This window comes from Eptatretus burgeri, chromosome 7, assembly GCF_056783735.1.
Source record: "Eptatretus burgeri isolate ZD-2024b chromosome 7, Ebu_testis_v1, whole genome shotgun sequence".
NCBI lineage: Eukaryota > Metazoa > Chordata > Myxini > Myxiniformes > Myxinidae > Eptatretus > Eptatretus burgeri.
Genome location: NC_140967.1, coordinates 26640295 through 26666628, shown reverse-complemented (window position 1 = coordinate 26666628; position 26334 = coordinate 26640295). Strand labels below are relative to the sequence as shown.

Genomic DNA, 26334 nt, shown 5'->3' with positions numbered 1-26334 from the left:
GTGTGTGACAAGGACGAACTGATTCGATTTTGGTGAAGATCTGAATCCGGATCTGGGTATGAGAATTATTTAATTATTAAAGTGATTCTTCACTATTGAGAGATTGGACCAAAAACGATATAGTACTGTATAGCATATTTCAAAAATGTATTGGGCCCGATATGTTCTCATGGATCAGGTATTCCGTGGCGCAGGTATGTGCTCTACCGAGTGCCCTTCTAGTTCTTCTACTGTCATACATCTGGCAAAACCGAAGATATACAATGCAGTTGGCAAAGAATGTCATACAAGTGCAATGAAACAGACTTGGCAAGAAAGAACCACAGGGCAGCTCCACTCCACCCCTCTTAGAATACAGTGGAACAATGAAAAGCACCCTGCCCTTCGGAAGTTGTGCCCTACCCCTTGAAAATATGTAGAATAACCAGAATAAAGGTAAAGTAGAACATGTAATTTGACGTGAATGCACCAATGGATATGCTTCTGACCAATTATGCCTGATGTCAATTGAAGATCACATGAAAAACTTAAGTAGAAGAGAAAACATCAGATGTTTCCTACTCGAGTTATGATCTGCAAAATGATTTTCAAAGGGGCACGTGACCTTTGGCACAATGAACCCAAAATCGAATCAGTTAATATTTGTGTCGCAGTCCATGCTTGCGCCAAGTTTTGTTGAAATCCGCTCTATAGTTCATAAGTTATTGTGGTGACAGAGACTTTCAATTAAAGGCCACATGACCATATTCCGTTGACATGTTGAACCCAAAATTTAATGAGTTAATCTTTGTCTCGCTGTTCCTACTTTTGCCATGTTTGGTTGGAATCCCTTCAGTAGTTCACAAGTTATCGCAGTTACGAAAATCTGCTCCGCACGCAAACAGGCACAGCATAAAAATCACAATGCTTCCAGTGCCTTCGGCTACGGAAGCATAAAAACTGTCTGTCCCTCCTCTGTGATCTTACCGTCTTGATCTTGAGGCTGAGGAGGGGCGGCAATACAAAAATAAAAACCAATGTCACCCGCAGGGTGACCCGTATCTTGCCAAAAGGTGACCACGTGTGACTTCTTTAAGGTCACACTGAGGTGAACAGAGCTGCTATCCACCAACAGCGACTCCTTGAGGAATATCTGCCTACGAGAGATTCCGATGAGAATCGTTCTACAGAGTAACCATGAAAAATATGCGTTTGCCTCATAACGTCACCAAATGACGTCATAATGTCTCAAGCTTGACATATCTAGAAAGCACTCATCGAGGTGTTCAATTTGAGGTATTACACGATATGGTACCTAAGATTTCAAAATTTGACCTTGGGGTCAAAAACTTTCGACCTCCAGCGCTAACCATGAAGGTCAAGGCCGATCGCCACCAAAAATTAATCAGCTGAGCGCCAGACCATGAACTATATTCCCATGAAGTTTGAAGACGATCCGATCAAAATTACTCAAAAAATAAGGGTTTCGTCGACTCCCCTGATTTGCGACAAAGTGACCTTGACCTTTGACCTTGACCTTGAAAATGTTATGCGCTGAAAGGGACCTCTATAGGACTCTGATATGCGACGTTACAAAAATTTCCAATGATAACTGTGCTCTGCAGAGTGATCGATACGTGATTACAGACAAACAAACAAACAAAAAAAAAACATACAAACTGACTAACATATCTTGCAAAAACTTCTTTTTGGCAAGATAATAAAAACCCAAACATTTAAACTTCCAGAAATGACTATCAGCAATCAAAAGTCTTCCTTTTTTTGCTCTCTTGTAAGTCTCATGAATGAGCGTGGCAGATATCTGAAAAAAAACAAAAAACAAAGATGTCATTAATAGCACAACACTTCGGAAATCCAAACAAAGAATAGTTGCCATGGAAACAGAAATTTGGCAGTTTTGAAAATTTCACCGATCCAATGTTTCACATGATTGATTGCGATGCATACCAAATGTGGTTGATACATTTTTATAATTGCGGCCTCATACGTGTTTTGTACATTTTGGATGGCTTTGACGAGGTTTGACAAAATCTTACTCACAATAAAGTCTACACGTACATATGAGTTCACAAAAAGTTCCATTTGAGTATAATGGGGGTGAAATTGTTGTCATGGAAACCGCTTACACGTCAAAACGGCTAAATAAATCGTTCTGATTCTTGGTGAACCAGGTCTGTGACCCAATATGCAAATTATATTTAAATGTCAAGTTAATAGGATGAAAATGGATGATTCTATGTGACCTTGACCTTTGACCCTTTGAGCTTTTGCCCTCAAAAACAATATGCCTCTCGGTTTTGATTGGTGAACCAATCCAGTGATCGACGATGCAAATTCTGTTCAACTGCTCGCAGAGTACCCAGGCTCCCAGTGGGTGGAAATTGTGCATTACTTGCTCAAAAAAGTAGTCTGTGCATTGCAAGAAGACTCTATAGATGTTTGTGTGGTGTGCATCTAAAGGGATCTAATGGGTCGACAGGTCTAAGGTGTCTCAGTGGTTTAAAGGTTGCAAGGGTCTAAGTGGTCAATAGGGGTCTATCAGGGTCTGAGGGGTCTAAAGAACTTGAGAGTATTTTCCGATAGTAGTTGGGATGTAAAGGTGTCTAAAGGGTCTAAGGAGTCGAAAGGAGTCTAAGGGTCAAGGGGTCTAAGGGTATGTCCCAACAGTAGTTCCAGGTCTAAAGGGTCGAAGGGATCTATGGTGTTGAAGAAGGTCTAAAGGTTTAAGGGTCAAGGGGTGTCTAGGGTACAAAGTTCTTCATGAGTCGAAAGGCTCTGAATGGGTCTAAAAGGGTCTTAAGGAGTCTAAAAGGATCAAAAATGTATAAATGGTCAAAGGGTCAAACAGAGTCTAAAGGGTCAATAAAGGTCCAAAGGGTCCAAGGGATATAATAATCTAAAGGATATGTTCCAACAGTAGTACCAGGTATAAAGGGTCTCAGGGGTCTAGAGGGTCTAAAGTGTCTAAAGAGGGTCAAGGGGTCTAAAGGGTGTAAAGGTCTTCAGGCATCTCATGGGTCGAAAACATCTAAAACGGTCTGAAGGGGTTTAAAAGGTCTAAAGGAGTCTGAAAAGTTGAAAGGGGTCTAAAACTAAAGTGTCTAAATAGGGTCAATGGGTCTAAACTTTAGACCTGTCTTTAAAGGTCTAAACTTTAGACCTGTTTAAACTCCAAAGGTTTCCCCGGTTTCCAGATCAGAGTTTTTTTTGCACGTGTCGTGAAATCTGAGCTCCTTGTTTCCACCTCATAAAACTGAGTTTTCCCAACCGGATCCATTGTGTTTTTGTTGTGTCTTTGTCTCGGTGTTTCTGTTGATTCCCGCGCAATATGTCACGTTCATTGGTTCGTTGGTTTGTGCTTTTGGTTTTGTTTGTTTCGTATTGTTCAAGGCCTTACCGACGTGGCCTTCCCTCGGATAGAAAGTCTATCCTGCTATTTTGCTTTTATCCTGGGAATATTCCCGGGTATCTAGTTTCTATATCCTCAACACCATACTATTTCCTCTCCTCGTTTCAAAAAATCAAAACAAAACAAACAAACAAAAACGTTCTCTTTCACTCCATAAAAATTCCCATTTCTGCTTGATTTTCCTTCTGCTCCTGGTTCTACATCCCCCAACCCCAACGCCTCTTTTCCCCAAACCAAAATCTACTTATTTATTCATACGCAGCCTTGTGGCTTCTTGGCTGCATCATTTTCTGGGGGGAACAGTTGTGCTACTGATGCAATACCCCAACTACCAGAAAGCTGGTCCTCATTTGAGCTCAGAACGATGACAGGCTGTCAACCCCACCTGCTGCTAATTAAATGGCCCAATAGGGGCTTGAACTCAAGAACCTGATAGATCTTAAGCCAGACACCTTAACCATAAAAGCCAACCCCAGGCCTAGTTAATGGACATGAAACACAAACACTTCGATTCTTTAAATAAAGCAAAATCACTTTAAGAAAGGTGACAGTTTCAGGGATCAGATGTAGGAATTTTCCTCCATTTAAGAACCTCACGTCTTCATGAAGGGTTAGCTCACCGTAGGTGGCATCAAGTTCATTGAGTAACCATTTGAATGAAAGAAAATTTCCACCGTTTCTCCTCCTTCGATTGATACAACCCAGAGCAAGCACAGCTTTCCGTCATCTTTCAATCACAGGAACCATGATGGCGGACAAGCTTTCGAATCTGGTTCTGATTTAATCGAACTACGCCCTCTCGTGGTTGAAATGTAACTCGATGATGGTCACGGTTTCACAGACAGACATGGAGTCCGAAGGATCTTTATGGTCTTGTGAATTTTAGGGATCTTTAAAGGTATTAAAAAGCCGAGGCGGTGGATGCAAATACCCTTGGTGACAAAATCCGTGGGTCGAAATTGTTGTGTGGGCCAAATGTAATGGTTATCAACCCAAGAGTAGTTGTAAATAAGCTCAAATCCTCGTCCTCTTAATGATGACGTCATAAAAACGAATATGACGTCATTGTGATGTATCAGGTTTGCGATAAATTAATTATCTGTGCGAATGCCCGGCTTGATTCCTGCAAACAAAATTCAAACAGCTTGCCAAGTTTCGGAGATAATAATATAGGTGATTCCCATTAGCGGCGATATTATGACGTCAACTTTTTTTCCAGAAACAATTTCCAAAATCGGAGATGGTTACTGCCTGCGCGTGGGCTTTCTGCATATACAAGGCAAGTTTCACGAAGATCCGATGAAAACTCTGGGTTGTGAAACAAAAAACTCCACAAGAACAACAAGGTGAGTAAGACTTAGAGATCCTCAACGAGGATCGAAAAACTCCACAAGAAGAACAACGTAAGTCAGACTTCGATTATCCTCTACGAGGATCTAAAAAAACAAACACAAGACAACAATTATTTACTTGCATCTCCACATCAGCCTTCTCATGATAACTAAATAATTATTCTGTTTTTGTTTCACGATCAGGGGATAGCGCGAACGCAGTCCCCCACTACCACAAATTGTACAGTCGAGTTTCCCACATTTGGGGAAATCGCAAGGGTCAACCCACCCGAAGTGCAATGGGTAGGCCTCGCCCTGAGAACACCGCCTTAATGATCACGGTATTTCTCCTGTCAGGTAAGTATGAGTTGTACACCAAACGGGCTCCCTTTTCTTCGTACGCGCACCGTCTCACTTTACCGGGACCCGTTCAACTCCGTCACCTGAATATCTATTTAAACGGTCCACTTCGCACGACCTTTATAGACAAATCCTGAGCGGAATATTACGTTCGATATTCTGATTTAGATATTCGGAGAATTTCTCGCTTTGCTGATGATTTTGGAGTAAATTATAAACGTTTTAGCGATGCGATGTCTTCCTAGAATGCCGCTTGTCGTGACGCCATAACGCACAGTCCTGTATCGACGCGTGACGTCATGACGCCGAATCTTGAGTCGCATTTTCCGAACTTGTTTATTTTACGTTATTATCATCATCTTGTAACAAGCATCTGTTTGTCGTCACGGAATCGCACATGTATCCGTGTGTTCATAGTTGATGGAACATTAAATCGAGGTGATAAAAGGAAAGGTTTTGAACTTTCTGGGTGAGTTTTCGGATGGGAATGTGTTCGTGCAGTCTCATCGTTCTTCATTGAAACCATTTACTCGAGAATAACAAGTAATCTCTCGACTGGTTCACTCCCCCAGAATGACCCGCTGATGCAGTGCCCCTGTTACCAGCATGCTGGTACTCATTTTGCCGACCTCGGAAGGATGACTGGCTGAGTCAACCCACCTAGTGTTAATTAAACGGTTATTAAAAAAAATAGGGGCTTTAACTCAAGACCCTAAGATCTTGCAAGCCAACCACCTTAACCATTAACCCAACACCAGCCTGGTCATTATGGTCATCCATTCTGCGCAATGCACAGATTCAAAATGACCTGAGTCTGATACGGTGTCCTCAGGATACGATGACCGATCACGTTCTTCAGCTACTAAGGTGAAAGCTCCACTCACTACGGATGTCCCATCTGCCGGCATTCATTGCTGACCGTCAAAGATCCCACAATGTCCTTCGCGAAGAGAAGGCGAGCTATCGCCGGCACCCTAGCCAACTTCCAAATTCTTGTCCTAACCAGCAGAGGGCATTGCATCAAGTGCATAGCCGCACCCTCAGCCAGTGATGCTACCCCACAGCCTTGTACTGCACCCGAACCAAGATGAACCTTCATCAACCATTCTTGTTGTTTATATATGGCACAAGCAAAAACCACTTCTGCTTTGCTGTGAAACTAAGTGTTGCACGCTTTGGAGTTTGGGTTGAAGCTTCGCTTAAAAATAAGTGAAATGAAACATTTTGAAAAATTTGGAATTATTCTCACCCTCCATTTCTCCATCATCGTCATTTTTATTATCGAGTTGTTTAAACTTAATTTATGGAAGACGAGCAGAGCCTCCCCGTCGCTTCGCTCATGGACCAATTCGTCACCATGTTTGCCAAAAATTTTGGGCGAGAAGGAAAAGGGAAGGAGGACAAATTTACCCATACAGTCCTTTAAACCCCTCCCTATCCTCACTTTACCGCCCCACCCCCACCGTTCATCCTGACATCCCTTCCCACAAAACATGTCTCACATGCTGACAGGCCCCTCCATTTTGAGGGGTGGGGGGTGTGGAAGGAGGACAAATTTACCTGTGAGAAGAGTGCTTTAACCTCAGTGTTGCTCAGGTAAAAAAAAAAAAAACAGGATATTGCAATACCCTCTGCCAGCACCACCAGGTGGCACGACACGGTACACATTTACATAGAGAATTGGGCTCTTCCCCCTCCCCCGACAAACCATACTTGGTGTACCCTGAGGAAACATGCAAACTTTGGTTCAGTAGTTCAGTTTTTGTGGCATACATAAAAATATAAACAAACAAATGTACAATTTGACTTTTATAGCGGAGATTGTTGTGGAAATGACTCCGAGGGGTTAATAAACCAATACTATAAAGTGAAATGATATAATATACGAGGTGAATGCACCAAGCGTTGCCCGGGTTCTTTTTGAATGAATTGAATCTTCTGTACATAGGTCTGACGCAAGCACAGCATCACTGCCCGATTGGGTCACGGCAGTCATAGCCGAAGGGGGTTGGTAAGGGGGAAACACCCCCCCGCCAGAGGGGCCTCACCACCTAGGTTATAGCCTTCCCGGGGCCCATCCCAACATTTTTTGTTACAGAGGTTTCCTCCTATCTTTCACCGTTGAGATAAGCGCGTGCAGAGCCTAAGGAGGTTGGTGAGGGGGAAACACCCCCCCCCAGCCGAGAGGCCTCGCCACTGAGCCTATAACCTTCCCAGGGGCCCGTCCCGACATTTTTTGTTACAGAGGTTTCCTCCTATCTTTCACATGGCCAGCGGGCGGGTCCACCCGCCATCGAGCATCGTGTTCACGGATATCAAAGGTGGTGGGATGCACGGTGCCAGCCCTGATCTGTGTCAGAGAATTGAGGGAAAGGATTGGATATAAATATTCGATGGAGATTTGAGAACGGGTTGGAAAAGTGTGCGCCGAGGGTGTACTGAAAGTTGTTCGCATTTAGGGTGCCCTTTCTTCCATCTTCTCGGTGTGTGTTCCATACAGCATGGGTGTCGTGTTGGGTGCGCTTTCTGTCCAGTGTGTTTGGCAGGCTGTGATTTCTGCATAGGGGTGCTCGGCATAATGCCTGCTTGGTCTTCGCTGATGACCCATCTCACAGAGATGTGGCATCTCACAGAGATGACAGCACACGTGGCTGGGATTTACTTCAGAAATAAGAGTACAAAAAAGAATAGGAATGACTGCAGAGATTGATTTATATATTCATATATACTGTACATCTTCTAATACCTTATAAAGAGGACATTGTTGCTCTAGTTAAGCATTACGCTTGGTGATTTACCATTCCAACCCATTGACTTCACCACTTGGTATTGTAGACATTGCACAGTAAAAGTAGCTTGCTTTCACCAAGCTCTGATAGGTTGTTTTAGAGCGATTTCAAAACACTTCTCTCCTCCTATTCGTGGAGATAACGACAGACTGAAAGTGAAACAAGGAAGTAGAGAGCGCCAACGTATGCCGGGATATCCGAGGTCGTCCGCAGAAGGAAAGAAACCTTATCTTTCAACCTTATCTCCATGCAATGCAATAATGATGCATGTAAAATTGTGGGGAAAAATGGCAATATCTTCATGCAATAATTATATTGCCATTTACATGTGACTATTCTGTATTATGGTTAGTGAAACCCATTCATTTCAGTACTTGATTCCATACGTCACGACACAACGTGCAAGTTTTACACCCTCTTCTCCGCAGATGTCCCCAACACCATCAAAGCGAAGGCGAACCACGAGTCATTAGTAGGAAATCTCCCAGTGGAACAAAGCAAGTGAAGTATAGAGCATCACATGCCAACAGGTATGTGCTGCAGTCACGATTTAGGTGACGAATATGATATGACGGCTGACATTGGCCCATGCTCCCTGATTTGCAAATACTGCAGAGCGAAAAGGTGGAAAGCTGAATCGGTGTCAATCTGCCTTGCATTTGGTAAAGTGAAGCTGTTCCCACCAATCCTCAAAGTGCTCTGCAGTGGTGACTCGCCGAAATCCGAAAATTTCCTATCGAACAGTCGGGCCTACAATTCTGCTTTCCAAATGACCTCATTCAGGGCACATAAAATCCGACAAGGCGGTTATATGCCAGCATTCAAAGTTCAAGGTCAGGTTTATCATCTGTCTGGCTTGCTCTTCCCGCCTTCCCAGGAAGAATCAAAATTTTTGCAGATATACTTTGTATCGAGCTCGGAGCAACATGTGAGTCGTCGCTTCGACAACTTTCCGAAGTTAGATGGAGAACTCATACGCATGCTGCAAGATGAACTGCATCAGCACAATACGTATATCCGATATATTAAGACATCATTACAGCGTATGAATGCAGAAGACTTCAAATTAGTGATGCGTGCAGATAAGATACCGAATTGAGAACATGACAGACGGTTCAACACACCATGTGCCGAGGATATAGGTGTAATTATGTCTGGAGGGCCGACGAGTGGACGAGATATTGTCGTGGAATACAAGGATGATAATTTGAAGTGCGTTAATGAAACAAAGGGTATGATGCCCTGCAGTACCCTTTATTACATCCTTATGGCGAGGATGGCAACCACATCAATATCCAACAGTACAATCCCACCACAGAGCAGCATGTCATGAACCAAAAAGTATCCGCGATGAACTACTACGCGTATCACATGATGTTCTGCCAAGATGGACTCGATACCTTTCTGAAAGCCAGAGATTTGGCACAACAGTACTGGGTTATGTACTGCAAAAATCGAAATGGAAAGGTTGAATTTCCTACGTTTCAATCAGAAACACCTCCGAGCAGAACCGTACATACATTTCAAAGATGATATCGAAGCGGACACTAATCCAGTCAATATTGGGCAAAAAGTGATAAGACCAGCGACATTTACGGGGGGACAAAACACATAATATTGTGTATAGAGAAGTGTTGCTCTAGCAGACTTGAGCAACTGCTTAACCTGGCGACCTGGTGAGGACCAGCAAAGTCAAAAAGTCAGATTTCTTTATAATCTCATTATATTTACATATTTACGCTCCATCTGAGTGTGCGCCCGTCAACGACGGGTTCCTTGCCAGTATATATTATATAGGGGGCTGCAAAAGTAGGTATACAGTAAGGATTATACCAGTATTATAATAGTGCTGCTTGGATTCATTCTTTAATACCAGATTAATATGTTTATTATTATTGATATGCTTGTATAATCAATAAAATACGTTTTGTGTGCACATTTTGTTTTTGATTACTGTATACCTACTTTTGCAGCCCCCTGTATAAATGTACATATATATATATATATATAATATTATATTATATAGTATTCAATGTGACCTATGACCTGTTGACCTCAAAAACAACATGCTTCTAGATTTTCATTTGGTTATGTTTCGTGAAGTTTGGTTTGGAATGGCGACCTGTTGGCAACTGACAAACACTCGGGGAATGAATATACTTGCGAATCTTCGATTTCGCAAGTAATAATACACATTTGGAATCATTCGCACTTTGGTCAACACCTCATATTCATTGCCCCATCCTTTATGTGCTAGAATTGCACCCTGCACTCTTGTATTGAAACCTACAGGTCTGAAAAATGTATGAAGAACACATTTTGAACAGTTACAGATCAAACATGCATTGTTTTTATTTCCATCAACATAACAACAATGCATTTATCACAAGGACAAAATAAATGAAAGGTTCATGAAATTCACATACCATTAACATGAGAACGACATACGACACACAATATTTATCATCACAAAGCTTTATTCACACATGCTAGTGGGGTTTGACAAAAAAGAAAGAAAGAATAAAAAAAAAAAAGAACAAAGTCAGCATAATTCTGTTGGTGTATATACAAAGATCACCGGTATCATTAATAACGAAATGTTAAAACAGTCGTGTATGAAAACGCAATGAAATAGAGCTGGCTACTTATTGGTGACGGTGAAGAAAGGGGAAATGGAAGGGAGTGGGGGGGGGAGAGGGACTTGTTATTCATGATAATTGACCCATTTCAAAATTGAATAAAAATAAAAACAGAAATCCACCAATTGGGGAAAATCTGGCACAAGTCGTAGGCTGTGTTCACATTCCCCATAAACTCCACTTGGTTGAAGTTGTGAAACTCAACCTCCCTATCCTCACTTTACTGCCCCACCCCCACCGTTCATCCTGACATCCCTTCCCACAAAACATCAAAGCAAGAAAGCTCAAAAACTGCCATTTAGGAAAATAATCACATTTCCAACAGATGAAATACATTTTCCAAATGACCAGAATAACAAGGCGATACAATTTAGTCGGTTTATCAACCATTCGTTCCCAATGCTATTCTTTTGAGAATGCCTGCCAAATGATTTTCAAGATTGACACAAATCAAAAAAAAAAAAAATCTTCCATTAATAACAAAAAGGTCCAGAATTGCATTTTATTTTTTGTTTCTAATGACTTCCAGGAAGATTATCTGCGGTTTGTTTATGGCAATGACAATTATAACGTCATATTCAAGCCCAGCTGGACGTTTTAAAGTTACGAAGTTAAATTATAAAACAGCAGTCGTATGAATTGCCTGGATGTACCTTGGTCAGCGCCGTTTCAGTGCGCTCGGCTTACTGCCTTTGCCGCCACCGCTGTTGCTGTTGCTACTTTTGCTGGATTTTTTGGATGTGAAAAAGCGTGTCATTAGCTCAGAAACGTCAGGCAAGTCCTTATTAGGGGACAGCATGTTCATGGATTGCTCCATCTCCTGTAAGAAGTACGACGGAAAAAAGCAGCAATTAAAATGAGGTTGTCACCACTTCTTCCACAAATATCCAATTTATCAATTGGGACATCCCAATTTTCTGCAAATATTCCAGGTCTTCAAGACAACTGTTCATCACCAATCCAAAACCATGATGTTTTCTACCCTCACTAACCCCTCCACCACACCCATCCTCCTTTCAACTTTCCATTTTCCCCCATCCTGTGAGTTTCCTTCTTTATCTATCTTATCCTTTCCTATCTCCCCCCCCCCCCCCATTCTACCACACACAGATTATTTGGCCAAGTCTCCCTCCATCTTGGACTTCATCTCTGTTGTTAGCATCTCTGTCTGTCTGTCTGTCTGTTTGTCTGTCTCTCTCTCTCCTGTCCCTTTTGCGCTGTTATGTCCTGATCCGTTCTGTGTACTAGTACTAGCTCGACTATGTACACAAACAAAAACTTTTTTTTAACTGGACTGCATCATAATTTGTCTTGATCTTAACCACAGCTCACCTTCCTCATCTCAGGATCATTTGTGTTGACAACTTTTGGGAGAAGAAAGATGATCAGCAAAGGCACAGCCATCATGAGCACCTGGAAAAAGTTGCAGCATTAATTAAAATGTCCAAAAATGAAAATGGAACAAAACAGTGACAAATTTAAGTTTTGTCTAAATTTTGATAAAACAAGAAAAAGAGCAATCGGAGATTGCAGACCCTAACCAGGACTTGTTTTATGTGGTGTATTTTGTGTGATGTTTGTATACTGGTGTGTTAAGTAATTAATGAGACATGATGAGAACTGCCACTTTATAACTGCTGGCAGTGATGACCAGGTACCAAGATATCCCGCTTTGATCGGACAACTGACCCTGACCCATGACGTTTTTCATTATTATTATTCAACTGAATTTAGAATGGTAGTAAAATAAATGCAATTCAAATCAAATGGAAGACCAAAGAGGTACAGTCCTATATTGTTGTCATCAGAAGGAAGCCAAACAAGCAAAAAGCAAAGATGAAGTCATCAGGAAGAACCTGGGAAGGATTCACATTTCAGCTGCTACTCCTCTACCCTCAAACCCATCCAGGCACAGGCAAATGAGCCTTGTTCAAAAAATAAACAAGCTGAATACCATGAATGACCCCTACATTGAATGAAAGCTGATTACCAAATGATGTTGATACTTGGGCAGCCGATGACCAGACAATATAAAAAAATAACAAGAATGAATACCATGAATGATCGGGTGTCAAATAAAAGTCGATTACTATACGAGGTCCGTCTAAAAAGTAACGGGACTGAGCCTGCTGTGTGCTTCACTTACACAACTTAAATGAATGGGTTGCGTCACAGTCTTTCGCAACATTCCAGCAATATATACGATTGGTGTTGGTTGACTGTGCTCATTGTGTGATTTTTTTTACAGGTCGTGCTTTACAAGTTGTCTCGTCGGAGTCGTTGCGCTATGAGGCGTGAGCAGAGAGCAATCTGAAGTTTCTTGCCAAGCTTGGCAAAACACCTTCCGAATCCTTCGCATTGCTGCAGCAAGTCTACGGGGAAGAAACGATGTCACGTACACGTGCATTTGAATGGCACAAGCGGTTCAAAAAGGGACGGGAGGAGGTTGAAGACGATCCATGGTCTGGAAGACCTTCAATGAGCAGAACGGCGGACAACATCGAGCGTGTGAAGCAGATGCTGCGAGCAGATCGTCGACTCACGGTGCAGATGATTGCTGAGGAACTTTCCGTGAACAACGACACTGTCTGGAGCATCACTGAAAATCTCGAAATGCGCAAGGTGTGCACAAAGATGGTCCACAAGCTGTTGTGCGAGGACCAGAAACAACAAAGAGTCACTGTCTGTCAAGACATTATTGAGTGCCTCGAGGAGGATGCAGACCTGCTCGGGAGAGTCATTACTGGCGATGAATCATGGATATTCGAATACGATCGCGAGACCAAACGGCAGAGTCATCAGTGGAAAGGTCCAGCATCACCAAGACCACAGAAAGCAAGGATGTCGAAGTTGAAGGTCAAGGTCAGGGTGATGCTCATCGTGTTTTTTGACATCAAGGGCATCGTCCACTTCGAGTTTCTACCACAGGATCAAACAGTGAATCAATACGTGTACAAGGAGATCCTCTGGCACCTCATGAGATCAGTCCGGGACAAGAGGAGGGATCTGTGGGAGAGCAATGCCTGGGTGCTCCACCATGACAACGCTCCTGCTCACAGTGCCCTGAGTATCCGACAGTTTCTGGTGGAGAGGAACGTGCCAACTCTGGAGAAACCCCCGTATTCACCAGACTTGGCCCCTTGTGATTTTTTTCCTATTCCCCAAGCTCAAGGGGGTGATCAAGGGGACCCGATTTCCTGATGTGGGGGCCATCAAAAGGGCCGTGACGACGGAGCTCCGGAGGATTCCAGAAGAAGCCTTCCGGGGGTGCATCGAAGCGTGGAAGAAGAGGATGGACAAGTGTGTGAGACTGGTGGGAAACTATTTTGAAGGGGACAAACTGTGATTACAATACATTTTTTGGAATAAAATTTCTGTGAAGTCAGTCCCGTTACTTTTTAGATGGACCTCGTATGATGTTGATGATACTTGCGCAGCTGATTACCAGACAATACAAGCTGAATACCATGAATGATCGCGAGGTCAAATAAAAGCAGATTACTAAATGATGTTGATAATGCTTACATAGCCGATTACCAAACATAAGATGAAGACTATGCGCGACCCCCACCTCTTGTATGTCATGATGTTGATTTCTTTGATAAAATTAATGTAGATACATATTCCTGTCAGCTTGACTACACAATGTAAGGTGACATTGCAGTTAAAGATGATAGAAACACAAATCTATCCATATTTTAACGAAGACATGTCCAAACGAAAACATGTCCTTTGTGCGTGACTGTTTAATTTAAACAGTGAAGACAGACTGACCACGTGCCTGGGCGTGGCCTAACTTATTGACAGGAGCTCTGAAGCGCTCAAGCTGTGATTGGTTACTGATCTCGTGGACGGTCTGACGATGCTTCTGCGCCAGATGATGCTTTTGCAGACCTCGGTACAATGTTGACTGTCGGTCCTTTGAAGTTAATTGTTACAATCGAAGCAGACCAATTACAGCAATGACATAAATGTGAGGATGAGGAGGAGAAAACAATTTGAAAACTTCTACTGACAGTCAAACATCGGGGTAATAAATAAAAATAGAAAAAAAACAAATAATTAAATAATTGTGGCTGCCACACCATGTGTCCGATCAAATTGAAATTTAAAAAACATGTAATTCCCCTCACTCCAAGATCATAACTGTGAAATTTAATGTCAATTGATTAAGTGGTTCCAGAGAAAACATTATTTGATATTTTTCTTAAATCCTCTATGGCTGCCAAACCATATGACCTATCAATTATTCCTTCATAAACTTGTACATAAAAAGTTCTGTGTGGACAAACAGACGAATAAACAAACAGACCCAAATGCAACACCGTCTCCTTCGGCAAGGGTAACAAGACTGAGCATTTAGCAAAGCAGAGCTTCGCTTTGGTACACAGATTACAGTAGATCTTAGTACAAGCAATTTGTAATGAAGTACATGTGTGAATGCATGCCTTTTACACCCCCCTTCAAGAATAGGAGATGCTAATAACACAGAAATAAGTTTCAATCATGAAGATAATGACAAATCAACTCATTTGAATTCTTATGACCCCCCCCCCCCCACAAAAAAAAAAAATCTTTGATTTCATCATACCATGGGATTGAAAAGAAAATCCGTCCATTTCCACGTCTCTCTTTTCAGAAAGTAGCTTGGTGCACCGACGGCCCTCAGACGAAGAGGGTAGGGTAGTGAGACCACCTCTGAACTCTTTATGTAATTCACCTTCCTCGCCCTGGTCAACAGAAATGGACATCCCACACCAATATTCACGCTTTGTTTGATAAAACCTTACAGCTAAAAACTTTTTTCTTACGTTTGGGTTGACCTACTTGATAATCCTACTTGAACAGTTTAGGACACAACATATACAAGCATCTTAAATGAGCCAAAGAACATGAAAACAATGACAAAGCAATTAGAATTTTTTTTTATACCAATGCAGGGCCGAGTTGGCATTGAAATGCTCAAGACTCAAACATTATACTTCCTGAAATAACTACCAGCAGTTAAAAATTGCTTCTTTTTGGCTGCTCGCGTAAAGGCTGCCTCACATTAGACGATGCGACGAAACAAGATTGTCGACGATGGATATTATGCAATCATGTTTTGTTGGAGATTACTGCACTCTACGTGACTGTTCGCAACACTATATTAAACACTATATTAAACACTATATATTAAACAACAACACTATATTAAACAAAAATGGTGATGAAGAAGAAATGCGGGGAGAGGATGGAAACAGTGAAAGATCTGGGCACTGATTGCTTTGGCACTGGCTCGTCACCGAAGTCATGCAAGGAGAAAGAAGTGGCTGTAGGTAAAGTTCTGGGTGGAAAGAAGGCAGACTCAGGAAGCATTCGACAACTTGCTCAGTGGAACTTGCCACAGAAGATAAAGGAACAATTAGATTTATATTTTCCAGCAAATATACATCTCTTAGAACTTGTCGCTGCATTAATCTTGCTTTTCCACATCTTCCTCTTCTAACAGGGAAAGAAGTCCTTTTAAAACGGACATTTATCAACTATAAATGGATGGATGGATGTGTGTGTGTGTGTGTGTGTGTGTGTGTGTGTGTGTGTGTGTGTGTGTGTGTGTGTGTGTGTGTGTGTGTGTGTGTGTGTGTGTGTGTGTGTGTGTGTGTGTGTGTGTGTGTGTGTGTGTGTGTGTGTGTGTGTGTGTGTGTGTGTGTGTGTGTGTGTCATGTTTTTTGTGGAGTTCTACTGGAGCTTTCTGATGTGGAATGTGAAACACCAAAATGATAGTCATGATCTCCTGAGTTGATCAAGCGAATTAATGATGAAAAAAATCCTGAAGAATTCCCATGTTTTAAATGCACACCATGTTAGGGTGTATACAGCAGTTCAATATAGGTCCTTCCTCAACATGGCATTCTAATTACAAAACAAATAATAAAAGATTGGCAACATTGTTACAAAGCATACATTAATGAATACTAACAATATTAACAATACTAGTGGTGTCATTTGGCAAGAATAATAACGAACATATAATCCCCACGCTGGCCCAAAGCATACCTGTGCTTGGTGAAAGGCAAGTGAATGCTCCAGCAGTACAACAGGAAGGTATGCTACAAGGCCATGAGGATCAATGAAAATTTGGTCCATCGGACAAACGGGCACACGAGTATGATTAAACACACAAATTTTGTTCCAAATAAATCGATTTTCAGCTTTTCAACCAAGTAAATGGAGTATTGGATTTGCTTTCAAACGGTTGCATTAAAAAAAAATTAAGACAATGAAAAAGTAGAAGACAATTAAAGACAATGCAAAAAGCACATTATTTAACATCTTGAAAGGTACATTTTGTATGGCGATTACCGTATTTTTCCTTTCGAGGTTATATCAACCCGAACTGGGTCAAACTTGAAATTTGGTGATGCAACTTCCACCACATAGGAGCCTGAAGGGATGTTGTGGACTATAAAACTGCCATCGGTTCTGAAACAAGAACCCACACGACATTTGGAACAACATTCACAAGACAATATAATTTAACAGTGAGATTCAACAGCATGTCTATTTTCCTGAAGACAATAAGCATTGTTATGTTGTACTAATATACGAGTATTATGATGCATTTGCTCAAAAGAAAACGCAAGAATGAAGACATTTTCAAATGAGTAATTCTGAACGCAGTGAATTTGGAGACCGTTTGGTAATTAGCGGAGGCTTACACCTCCGGCGCAGAGCCTGCATTAGCAGGACCCCTGACACGACACTATTGCACATGAACAATCAGCTGAGGATCTAAACATTTTCACAATAGTATTTTCCAAGGAAAGACGGTGTCCCATGACCAAGGATCATCTTCAATGGGCCGAAGGATGAAGTTTTAAGTGACAATGCAATTACAGAAGGCATTGTAAAGGAAAAATTATCGAAACACAACAATTCCTGACGGCTTCCATCCAATAATTCTTAAATGGAGCTCGATGAAGAACTTTGCATGTCACCAACTGCTATATCGATGATAGAGGGTGTTCTACCAGAAGACCGGTGTTCAGACCGACGGTCGCCCCATCTTTAAGAAACCAAGCACGATCAACACCCGAGAATTACAGACCTAACGGCTTGACAAGTATTGGAAGACATCATTCAAGATCACATGACAGATCACCTTGACCGGTAACGTACAAGCTTATCTCCAAGTCACAACACGGGTTTAGAAAAGGGGAATTATGCACCACAAATCTTTTGGAACATCCAGAAAAAAAAAAACAAACTTACTGAACAAATTGACAAAGGTATCCCAGTTGATGTGGTATGCGAGGACATGGTCAAAGCTTTCGACAGTTCCACACAAACGGCTCCTTACCAAAATTGCAGTACGTGGAATAGGTGGCAAAATTCTCCAGTGGAGCAAGGAAGGTTATCAGGTCGGAGACGAAGTCGTCACTCAAGATGCCAAATCAAAGTGGGCAGATGTTACAAGCTCTGCAGTACAAAGATTGACGGTGCTTGGGCCATTATGCTTCCCGATCTACATGAAAGACTTTGATGAAAATTGGCATCGAGGAGACTATGATCAGCAAATTTTCAGATGACACCAAAGTACCACACAAGGCATCGGAGAAAGGAGGATTCAAAACCTACTAGATAAACCACTTCCAGACTTCGGTAATATTTTGTCTGAGTACTGCTAAACTGAAGGGTTTTGAAAGTGTCAATTAGGCGAATTATTGTGTTCAAAAGCGGTCAAGTATACAATTCAACTGAAATAAAAAAAGATTTTTAAAGGTTGTGGAATTATTTTAATTTTTTTTTGGATGAGTGTTTTACAGCGTGGATGCAGCGACACGCTGCTCCGGGGCATGCTCCCATACCTGAGCTGACTTTTTACATCACCTTAATATGTTACATGTGTTCTTCATGCCTGGTTGTATCCTTTATCCATCCATCGGGACTATACTCTGTGTGGAGCGTTGGTGCTGCCCAAGCAGTCTCCTTGGCTATTGGGCACAATCCTGGACGGGTCGCCACTCCGACACAGGATACCAGCAAGCTTGCACTCATTTTGGCGACCTCGGAAGGATGACAGGCAGAGTCAACCCCACCTGGTATTAATTTAACAGCCAAGGGGGATTTGAACTCAGGATCCTAGGATTCCAAACCTACCACCCTAACCATAAAGTGTTCTTTATGACATCACTAAAAACAGTCGGTTTCCTGTTTGGAATGATTTTCAATTTTGTTCGACTTAAATCAAGTTGTTCCTCGATCATAAACTGACGTTTGTAGACACAGACAGGTGGAGTGGACCAATCACTCAACGAGGTTATTCAATTCGCACGCATGCGTTGACGAATGTGGAATTATGCCACGTAGCAAGCCACAACCAACACCACTGTCCACGAGATGGTACATTTTCAGCTCAAGGAGATAAGAGTGTGGGGGGGGGGAGTATCCGGGATTATCAATCCAAAGGATCCTGATGTTTCGAGGTAATTAAAGTACAAACCTAAAAATTTACCGTCTTCTCTGCACAAACACCACAAATTCTCTGCCCTTGCATCCTCCGCCTCCCTCCCACCGACCCTCAACAATTTCTCTCCCGATCAATCCATCGTCCGAATGCACTCTCCACCCTCACCGGTCACAATCACTTTGTGACGTCAGGAAAACGTAAAAAAAAAATACAACCACCACCACCACCACCACCACCACCACCATGGCAGCTTTATAGTTTAGTGGAATACAAGGGCATCGTGAATGAAAAACCAGGAACACACACGACTCATCGACTCATAGCCGAGTAGACAGTGATACTCGTGGTCATTTCGTCGGTTTGACAACATGTCCCCCCCGAGGTGTGTGACGCAGGGCCTTCGGCACACCTGAGTTGAGCCGTGAATTCTCCTCCATCCACCAACAGGCGAGCCAAGGACATCCATTCTTGAGCCTTCGTCCCCGGGACACTCACCCTGCCTTCAATCCGAAACCCTTCGGGCGAGACTTCGTCAGCTTCTGCGCTCCTACTGACGGTGCACAAAGACAACACGAACAGCAACATAAACACCGGGCTCGCCATGTTGCTCACCGATGGTTGTCGCCGGGAAGCGCATCCCGCCAATTGTCAGTTACGTCATAAAAAAGAATGCTTTCTTTCTTTTTAAGTTGAGAACGTCCACTGATAATTACGGTCGCTCTTACGTCAGACCGAGTTCTTTCCATATTAACATTTCAATATCTTCTATCCTGAAAAAAAAAAAAATTGGACTAGCTGGGAAAGCAGCGTGTGACTATACATCGCCCAATGTGATACACCGTTTACATTTTCCCATTTCGTTTCGTACATTTTCTTCGTCACGTCATGGATATTTAACACACCACTTCACGTCGTGGACGTATTGCATTGTCGTCTGTATAAATTATAACTGATTGTGAGAATTCCATGAGACGCTTCGAAAGGTTATACACTGCCCCCCCCCCCCAAAAATCGCTATCCTATCACGTGTTATGTCCACGTTCGGGTTTCAGAAGGTTTGGGTGGACCGGAGTCCTTCCGAGTCTCGAAGTGTTCACCCCCGTTTCGGAAAGGGAGGATCACTTTCATATTGCAGATATCGATTCCTCATTAAATTATCTCAACCCGATTAGATCACGGCTGTGATTGGCTAAGATATGTTGCCATGGTAACCATCTGGGTGACCCGGCTTGGGCACGCGAAACTGACGGTTTTTCAAAAACCGATGCAAGCAGCAGCGACAAAGGCTGCACGTGAGAGTGAGTGAGCTTTCTCATGATAATTTAATAACTACTAGTACGTGCCCGTACGTGCGTGGTCGTACGTGGAAAAAAAAAAAACTTTCAAACCGCATGCCAGAAACAACAACCACACAGGCCGTTCCTTCGCTCTCGTAAACGACGACTGGATTGGGGCATTATGTTTATCTAATATGGAATAGGCAAAGCCGAGAAGTGAACGTAGACTTCTTATATTCGCTTCTGACTTTACCTATAACTTGTTGACAACTGTATACGCAATTTCCGGTTACTTCGGCCTGGATTCGGGATCAGCGATAAAATCATGCAAATCACGATTAAAAATTATTTTTTGATGATGCGGGAGATATCTTTATTAAAATCAGTGGAGGAAATATACACCATGTCTGATATTTGTGTAGTGTCCGGAGGGCAGCGGGACTCGGATAGTCGCGAGGGTTGTCGAACTCTGTTTATTGCCCGTCCGAATGCACACTACTACAGACTACACACAGACGCTTCAGGCGGCGCGAACACCTATATCCCTTGCAGGCACGTGACCACCAAAACCACTCCTCCACGCCTCCACAACGCTCCCCGCATGCCAGTACACCACAATTTGGGTCTTTCATGTCTCCGACGATGCCTTCATGACCCGGCATGCATCATTCCCCATGACAAAAACCGGAAACAAAAAAAAAAAACCAGAAACAAAGAAAATCGGAAGCAAAAGGGTCATAGCCAACGGCACGGATTCACAATTGCCATGGTATTGTGTTGTTTTTGTTGTTTCCTATTCTCTCATGTGCACACGTCAAATAATATTCACAAGATAGAAATAAAACCCAATCGTGTTTATACACCCCACAGCGTTTAACAACAACCAGAAGCAAAAGGTGATATCCAACGACACGGATTCCAAATAGCGAGAGGTATTGTGTTGTTGTTGTTGTTGTTGTTGTTGTTTTTGTTTTTTCCTATTCTCTCACGTGCACGCGTTAAGTATGAAGCTCACTGCGTCCGCTATAAATGCGCATAAGAAATCGAGAAATTATTATAATACATTACGTCATCACTATCCGGAAGTGGTGCGTGCCCATACGGAATGTTCACGTATACATTCCACGAATTATCGCATTCATTGAACTAACAACTGCTGTGATACTTCCACACAGAGTTAATTAAAATCCAAATTAAAATCAAGTTTACCTCCCTGTCTTTGCTTGCCATGACATTCGCTGCCATTGACCGTTACCACTCCGACGCCACGGTAACTAAATGGCGCCCTTTCCCCATTGGCCACACCTACGCAGCAACGTGTCATGTCATCGGTTGGTAAATAAATAGCCACAGCAACGTGTCATGCCATTGGTTGGTAAATAAATGGCCATAACTTGGGAAGCACTTGTCCGATTAATATGAAACCTTGAAAAGGTACATACTCAGGTCCCCAGCAATATATCTGGCAAGTTTCAATGAGATCGGATCAGTGGTTGTCGAGAAACAGCAGTCACAGACAAACAGACACACACACACACACACACACACACACACACACACACACACACACACACACACACACACACACACACACACACACACACACACACACACACACACACACACTGCTGGAATTATAGATCGACGAGTGCATGCCCGTACGTGCGTGCCCATATGTGCGTGGCCGTACGTGCAAAAAAAAAAACAAACAAAAAAAACTTTCAAACCGCGAGCCAGAAACAACCACACAGGCCGTTCCTTCGCTCTCGCCACAACCACACTTCCACACACAGAGTTAATTAAAATCAAGTTCACCTCCCTGTCTTTGCTTGCCATGACATTTGCTGCCATGTAACTGGCACGGCCCGTAACGTCATCGTCGGCCGGCCGCGCACCGGCCGACGCAGCAACGTGTCATGTCATCGCAAGTAAATTAATAGCCACAGCAACGTGTCACGCCATGGTTGGTAAATAAATGGCCATAACTTGGGAAGCACTTGTCCGATTAATATGAAACCTTGAAAAGGCACATCCTCAGGTCCTCAGCAATACATCTGGCAAGTTTCAATGAGATCGGACCATTGGTTGTCAAGAAACAGCGGTCACACACAAACACACAGTACATCAGATAGTCTATTTTTTGTTTCACGATCAGGGGATAGCGCGAACGCAGTCCCCCACTACCACAAATTGTACAGTCGAGTTTCCCACATTTGGGGAAATCGCAAGGGTCAACCCACCCGAAGTGCAATGGGTAGGCCTCGCCCTGAGAACACCGCCTTAATGATCACGGTATTTCTCCTGTCAGGTAAGTATGAGTTGTACACCAAACGGGCTCCCTTTTCTTCGTACGCGCACCGTCTCACTTTACCGGGACCCGTTCAACTCCGTCACCTGAATATCTATTTAAACGGTCCACTTCGCACGACCTTTATAGACAAATCCTGAGCGAAATATTACGTTCGATATTCTGATTTAGACATTTGGAGAATTTCTCGCTTTGCTGATGATTTTGGAGTAAATTATAAACGTTTTAGCGATGCAATGTCTTCCGAGAATGCCGCTTGTCGTGACGCCATAACGCAGAGTCCTGTATCGACGCGTGACGTCATGACGCCGGATTTTGAGTCGCAATTTCCTAACTTGTTTATTTTACGTTATTATCATCATCATCTTGTAACAAGCATCTGCATGTAGTCACGGAATCGCACATGTATCCGTGTGTTCATCGTTGATGGAACATTAAATCGAGCCGATAAAAGGAAAGGTTTTGAACTTTCTGGGTGACTGTGTGGATGGGAATGTGTTCGTGCAGTCTCATCGTTCGTGATTTAAACCACGGTACATCCGCTCCCTCTGGGATCATGTGGTGATGCTTCGAATAAATCCCACAATTGGGACGGGCTGAAGAGTGACTGTTTAACAAAGTGATCGTGTTTGTGGTTTATAATATTTGAAGTTCCTGTAGGTCTTGGTGTGCCCCAACCCCCCGAGTAAGTCTCCTCCATATCTCAAAAACCATTAAACCTATCAGCCTGAAATTTTGCATGCATACTAAGAAAACTCCAAGGAAGTGAAAGAGTAATAATTGGATGCTTGGGTTAATTAAAACACCCCCTTTTGAGGATAATTAACTTTATTATTTAATTTTGTCCTTCTTCAGGCGATATTCGGCCACCCCGCTCTCTGGGTCTTAAGGCGTTTCCTTGGTAACCTCGCTGGGTTCTGAATCCGCCATGTTTTTTGGCCTGCTCAACCATGCCTTGACTTGGAACAGGCCGCAACCATTTCTTAACGATAAAGTTTTTTGTTTTCCACTTTCCTCGTTCATATCGAATGCCTGTTCATCATAGCCACGAATCGTTGTGTACATCACTTTTGTAAGTACTGCAGTTTTCAAATTTTGAGCTTGGAACGATTTCATGCATTATGATACGATTTTCCACGATCCACTCTCACGTGAAATAATTAAAGTATATCATTGAAATGTTATTTCGGTTTTGAGGATCGGATATCGTCTAGATGAAATAAGTGTCGAAATCTGTTGTGAAATCTGATAATTTAAAGAAATGACGAGTCTTATATCGAAGCAGATACACCTATTTACTTGAAGCAAACAAGGCTATATTCCCTCCATCTCCATATATACACAAGAAAATGTGAAATTTCCAAAGCATTTCACTTCTCTTTTTCTACTGTTTGGAGAATTATTAAAACAAGGACAAATGTGTCCAAGAGCCGCGTCCTGAAGGTTTTGTCTTCACCAGAAGAAGAAGAAGAAGAAGAACAAGAAGAAGAACAACGCAGAGCTCTCTTAGAGCCAGCGTTGGCAACACGACGTGGCTAAAAAGAAAATTCGGAACATGACACAATGAACGAGCTTCATTGAGTTACATGACTTAATGCATTCACAGGCAGACCTCGTGCTCTGTCCCAGAGGGACTGCTTATCCATCGTGTCTGCCAGATCTGTGTCTATATTTTTGGAGGTTTTGCGAGGTGCTCTGCAGGGAATCAAAGCAAATCTGGTGAAAAACGGACGTTTTAAAATAAAGTTATAATGTTTGCACAGACCCCGAACCGATGTGACAGTGCACAGATGAGCAGGCAACATGGCAGTTTATCTGCAATGTTTATGTCACGGGTAACAACGCTATGTTCCCTCCTTCTCCATAGATGTTGTTGTTCTTCTTTCGGGTGCTCCCGTTAGGGGTCTCCACAGCGGATCATCCGTTATGATCCACATACTGATTTGGCACAGGTTTTACGCTGGATGCTCTTCCTGACGCAACCCTGGTGGCCTCTTACGACACAGGGATAAGGATTGGATTTCGCCATGATTCCGGGCTGCCCTACACCCTCTCATAGCGCGGCCCAGCGCAGAGCGCACGTCCTCAAGCGATCCTCCAACCCAAGCTTCCGAGTAGCCGGATTACAGGCGCACACCACTACGCCCCCGGTTCCCTCCTTCTCCATAGATACACAAGAAAATATGAAATTTCCAAAGCATTAAACTTATCTTTTTCTACTGTTTGGAGAATTATATTGAGTGAACAAAAAATTTGGGAACTTGCCAAAATTAAGCAGCTTCATTGAGTGATATGATTTAATGCATTCACTGCTAAAAATCGCACCCTGTCCCCCAGCGGGACTGCCTATCCATAGCGTCTGCCAGATTTGTGTCTATATTTTCGGATGTTCTGCGAGGTGCTCAACTGGGAATCAAAGCAAATCTGGTAAAAAAATGGACGTTTTAAAAGAAAGTTATAACTTTTGCGCGGTCCCCGAACAGACGTACCACGTGACGTGTGCACAGATGAGCAGGCAAGATGGCGGATTATCTGTAATGTTTATTTCATGTGTGATTGAACTTTGTGATGTCTCCAGGGTTGTTCTGCATTAAGCTGCAACTCTTTTGTGGATAAAGTCATTAAACAAATTCATTTTATTTCATTAACTGCTGTGTGCACGCTGAAGACATGTATGGTATGCAGCAACAGCCTGCCCAGCTGTTCCTTATCAGCATTAAATTGGAGTGCTTGCATGAGTGCTTAAGCCACTTGCCGAACACCTTTCAGTCGATAGCGGTACCGTGCTACATATTCGTTCACTCACTCATCCGTGAATCGTTCACTCACTGCAGACGCTTTTGCCCGCCACGTCATTTTGAGCGAGTGTTTCGTGCCCCATCGCCCTGAGCGAGTGTTTCGCTTTCCGTTGCCCTGAGCGAGTGTTTCGCGTTCCGTTGCCCTGAGCGAGTGTTTTGCGCTCCGTCAACTTGAGCGAGTGTTTCGCGCTCCTTCAGCCTGAGTGTTTCATGTTCCGTCACCCTGAGTGAGTGTTTTGTGCTCCCTCGCCCTGAGCGAGTGGTTCACGCTCCGTCGCCCTGAGCGAGTGGTCCGTCCTCCATCGCTCTGAGCGAGTGGTTCGCGCCCCGTCGCCCTGAGCGAGTGGTTTTGCGCCCCGTTGCCCTGAGTGAGTGGTTCGCGCAACGACGCCCTGAGCGAGTGGTTCGCGCCCCGTCGCCCTGAGCGAGTGGTTCGCGCCCCGTCGCCCTGAGCGAGTAGTTTGTGCTCCGTCGCCCTGAGCGAGTGGTTCGCGCTCCGTCGCCCTGAGTGAGTGGTTCGCGCTCCGTCGCCCTGAGTGAGTTGTTCGCGCTCCGTCGCCCTGAGCGAGTGGTTCGCGCCCCGTCACCCTGAGCGAGTGGTTCGTGCTCCGTTGCCCTTGAAGTTTGAACAGGATTTGCATATCAGGTCACTGAATTCAACCACCCATTAGTTTTTAAGGTCAATAGCCCTAATTTCTCAAATTGAGATAAAGCCAAAAACTATATATATATATATGTATATATATATATATATATATATATATATATATATATATATATATATATATATATATATATATATATATATATATAATCATGCTACATCAGAAAGTTGTTGATAAGTTATGACAAAATTAGGTGGATTTGAGTTGATTAGTTGACAAGAACAAGCGAAACCGATTTTGGTTCAGATCCATCCGATCAATGGGAAACAAAACATAAAGTGTTCAGCCTGGCAGAGGTTTGTACTC

At 43.0% G+C, this 26334-nt stretch overlaps 1 protein-coding gene and 2 non-coding genes across 3 annotated transcripts; all 3 read right to left on the bottom strand.

Annotated features, from left to right (window-relative positions):
* Window positions 1-4941: 4941 nt before the first annotated feature.
* Window positions 4942-5105, bottom strand: LOC147022864 (U1 spliceosomal RNA). Its single transcript, XR_015060565.1, has one exon. It is a non-coding gene; the product is annotated as a U1 spliceosomal RNA (small nuclear RNA).
* Window positions 5106-10216: 5111 nt separating this feature from the next.
* Window positions 10217-19642, bottom strand: EMC7 (ER membrane protein complex subunit 7). Its single transcript, XM_085887767.1, has 5 exons — window positions 19390-19642; window positions 16874-16993; window positions 15120-15258; window positions 11861-11941; window positions 10217-11348 (listed from the first exon to the last, which is right to left on the bottom strand). The coding sequence occupies exons 1-5, from the start codon at window positions 19581-19583 to the stop codon at window positions 11187-11189; spliced, it is 696 nt and encodes a 231-aa protein (XP_085743893.1). The 5' UTR covers window positions 19584-19642; the 3' UTR covers window positions 10217-11186.
* Window positions 19643-22409: 2767 nt separating this feature from the next.
* On the bottom strand, window positions 22410-22573 carry LOC147022862 (U1 spliceosomal RNA). Its single transcript, XR_015060549.1, has one exon. It is a non-coding gene; the product is annotated as a U1 spliceosomal RNA (small nuclear RNA).
* Between the last annotated feature and the right edge of the window lie 3761 nt (window positions 22574-26334).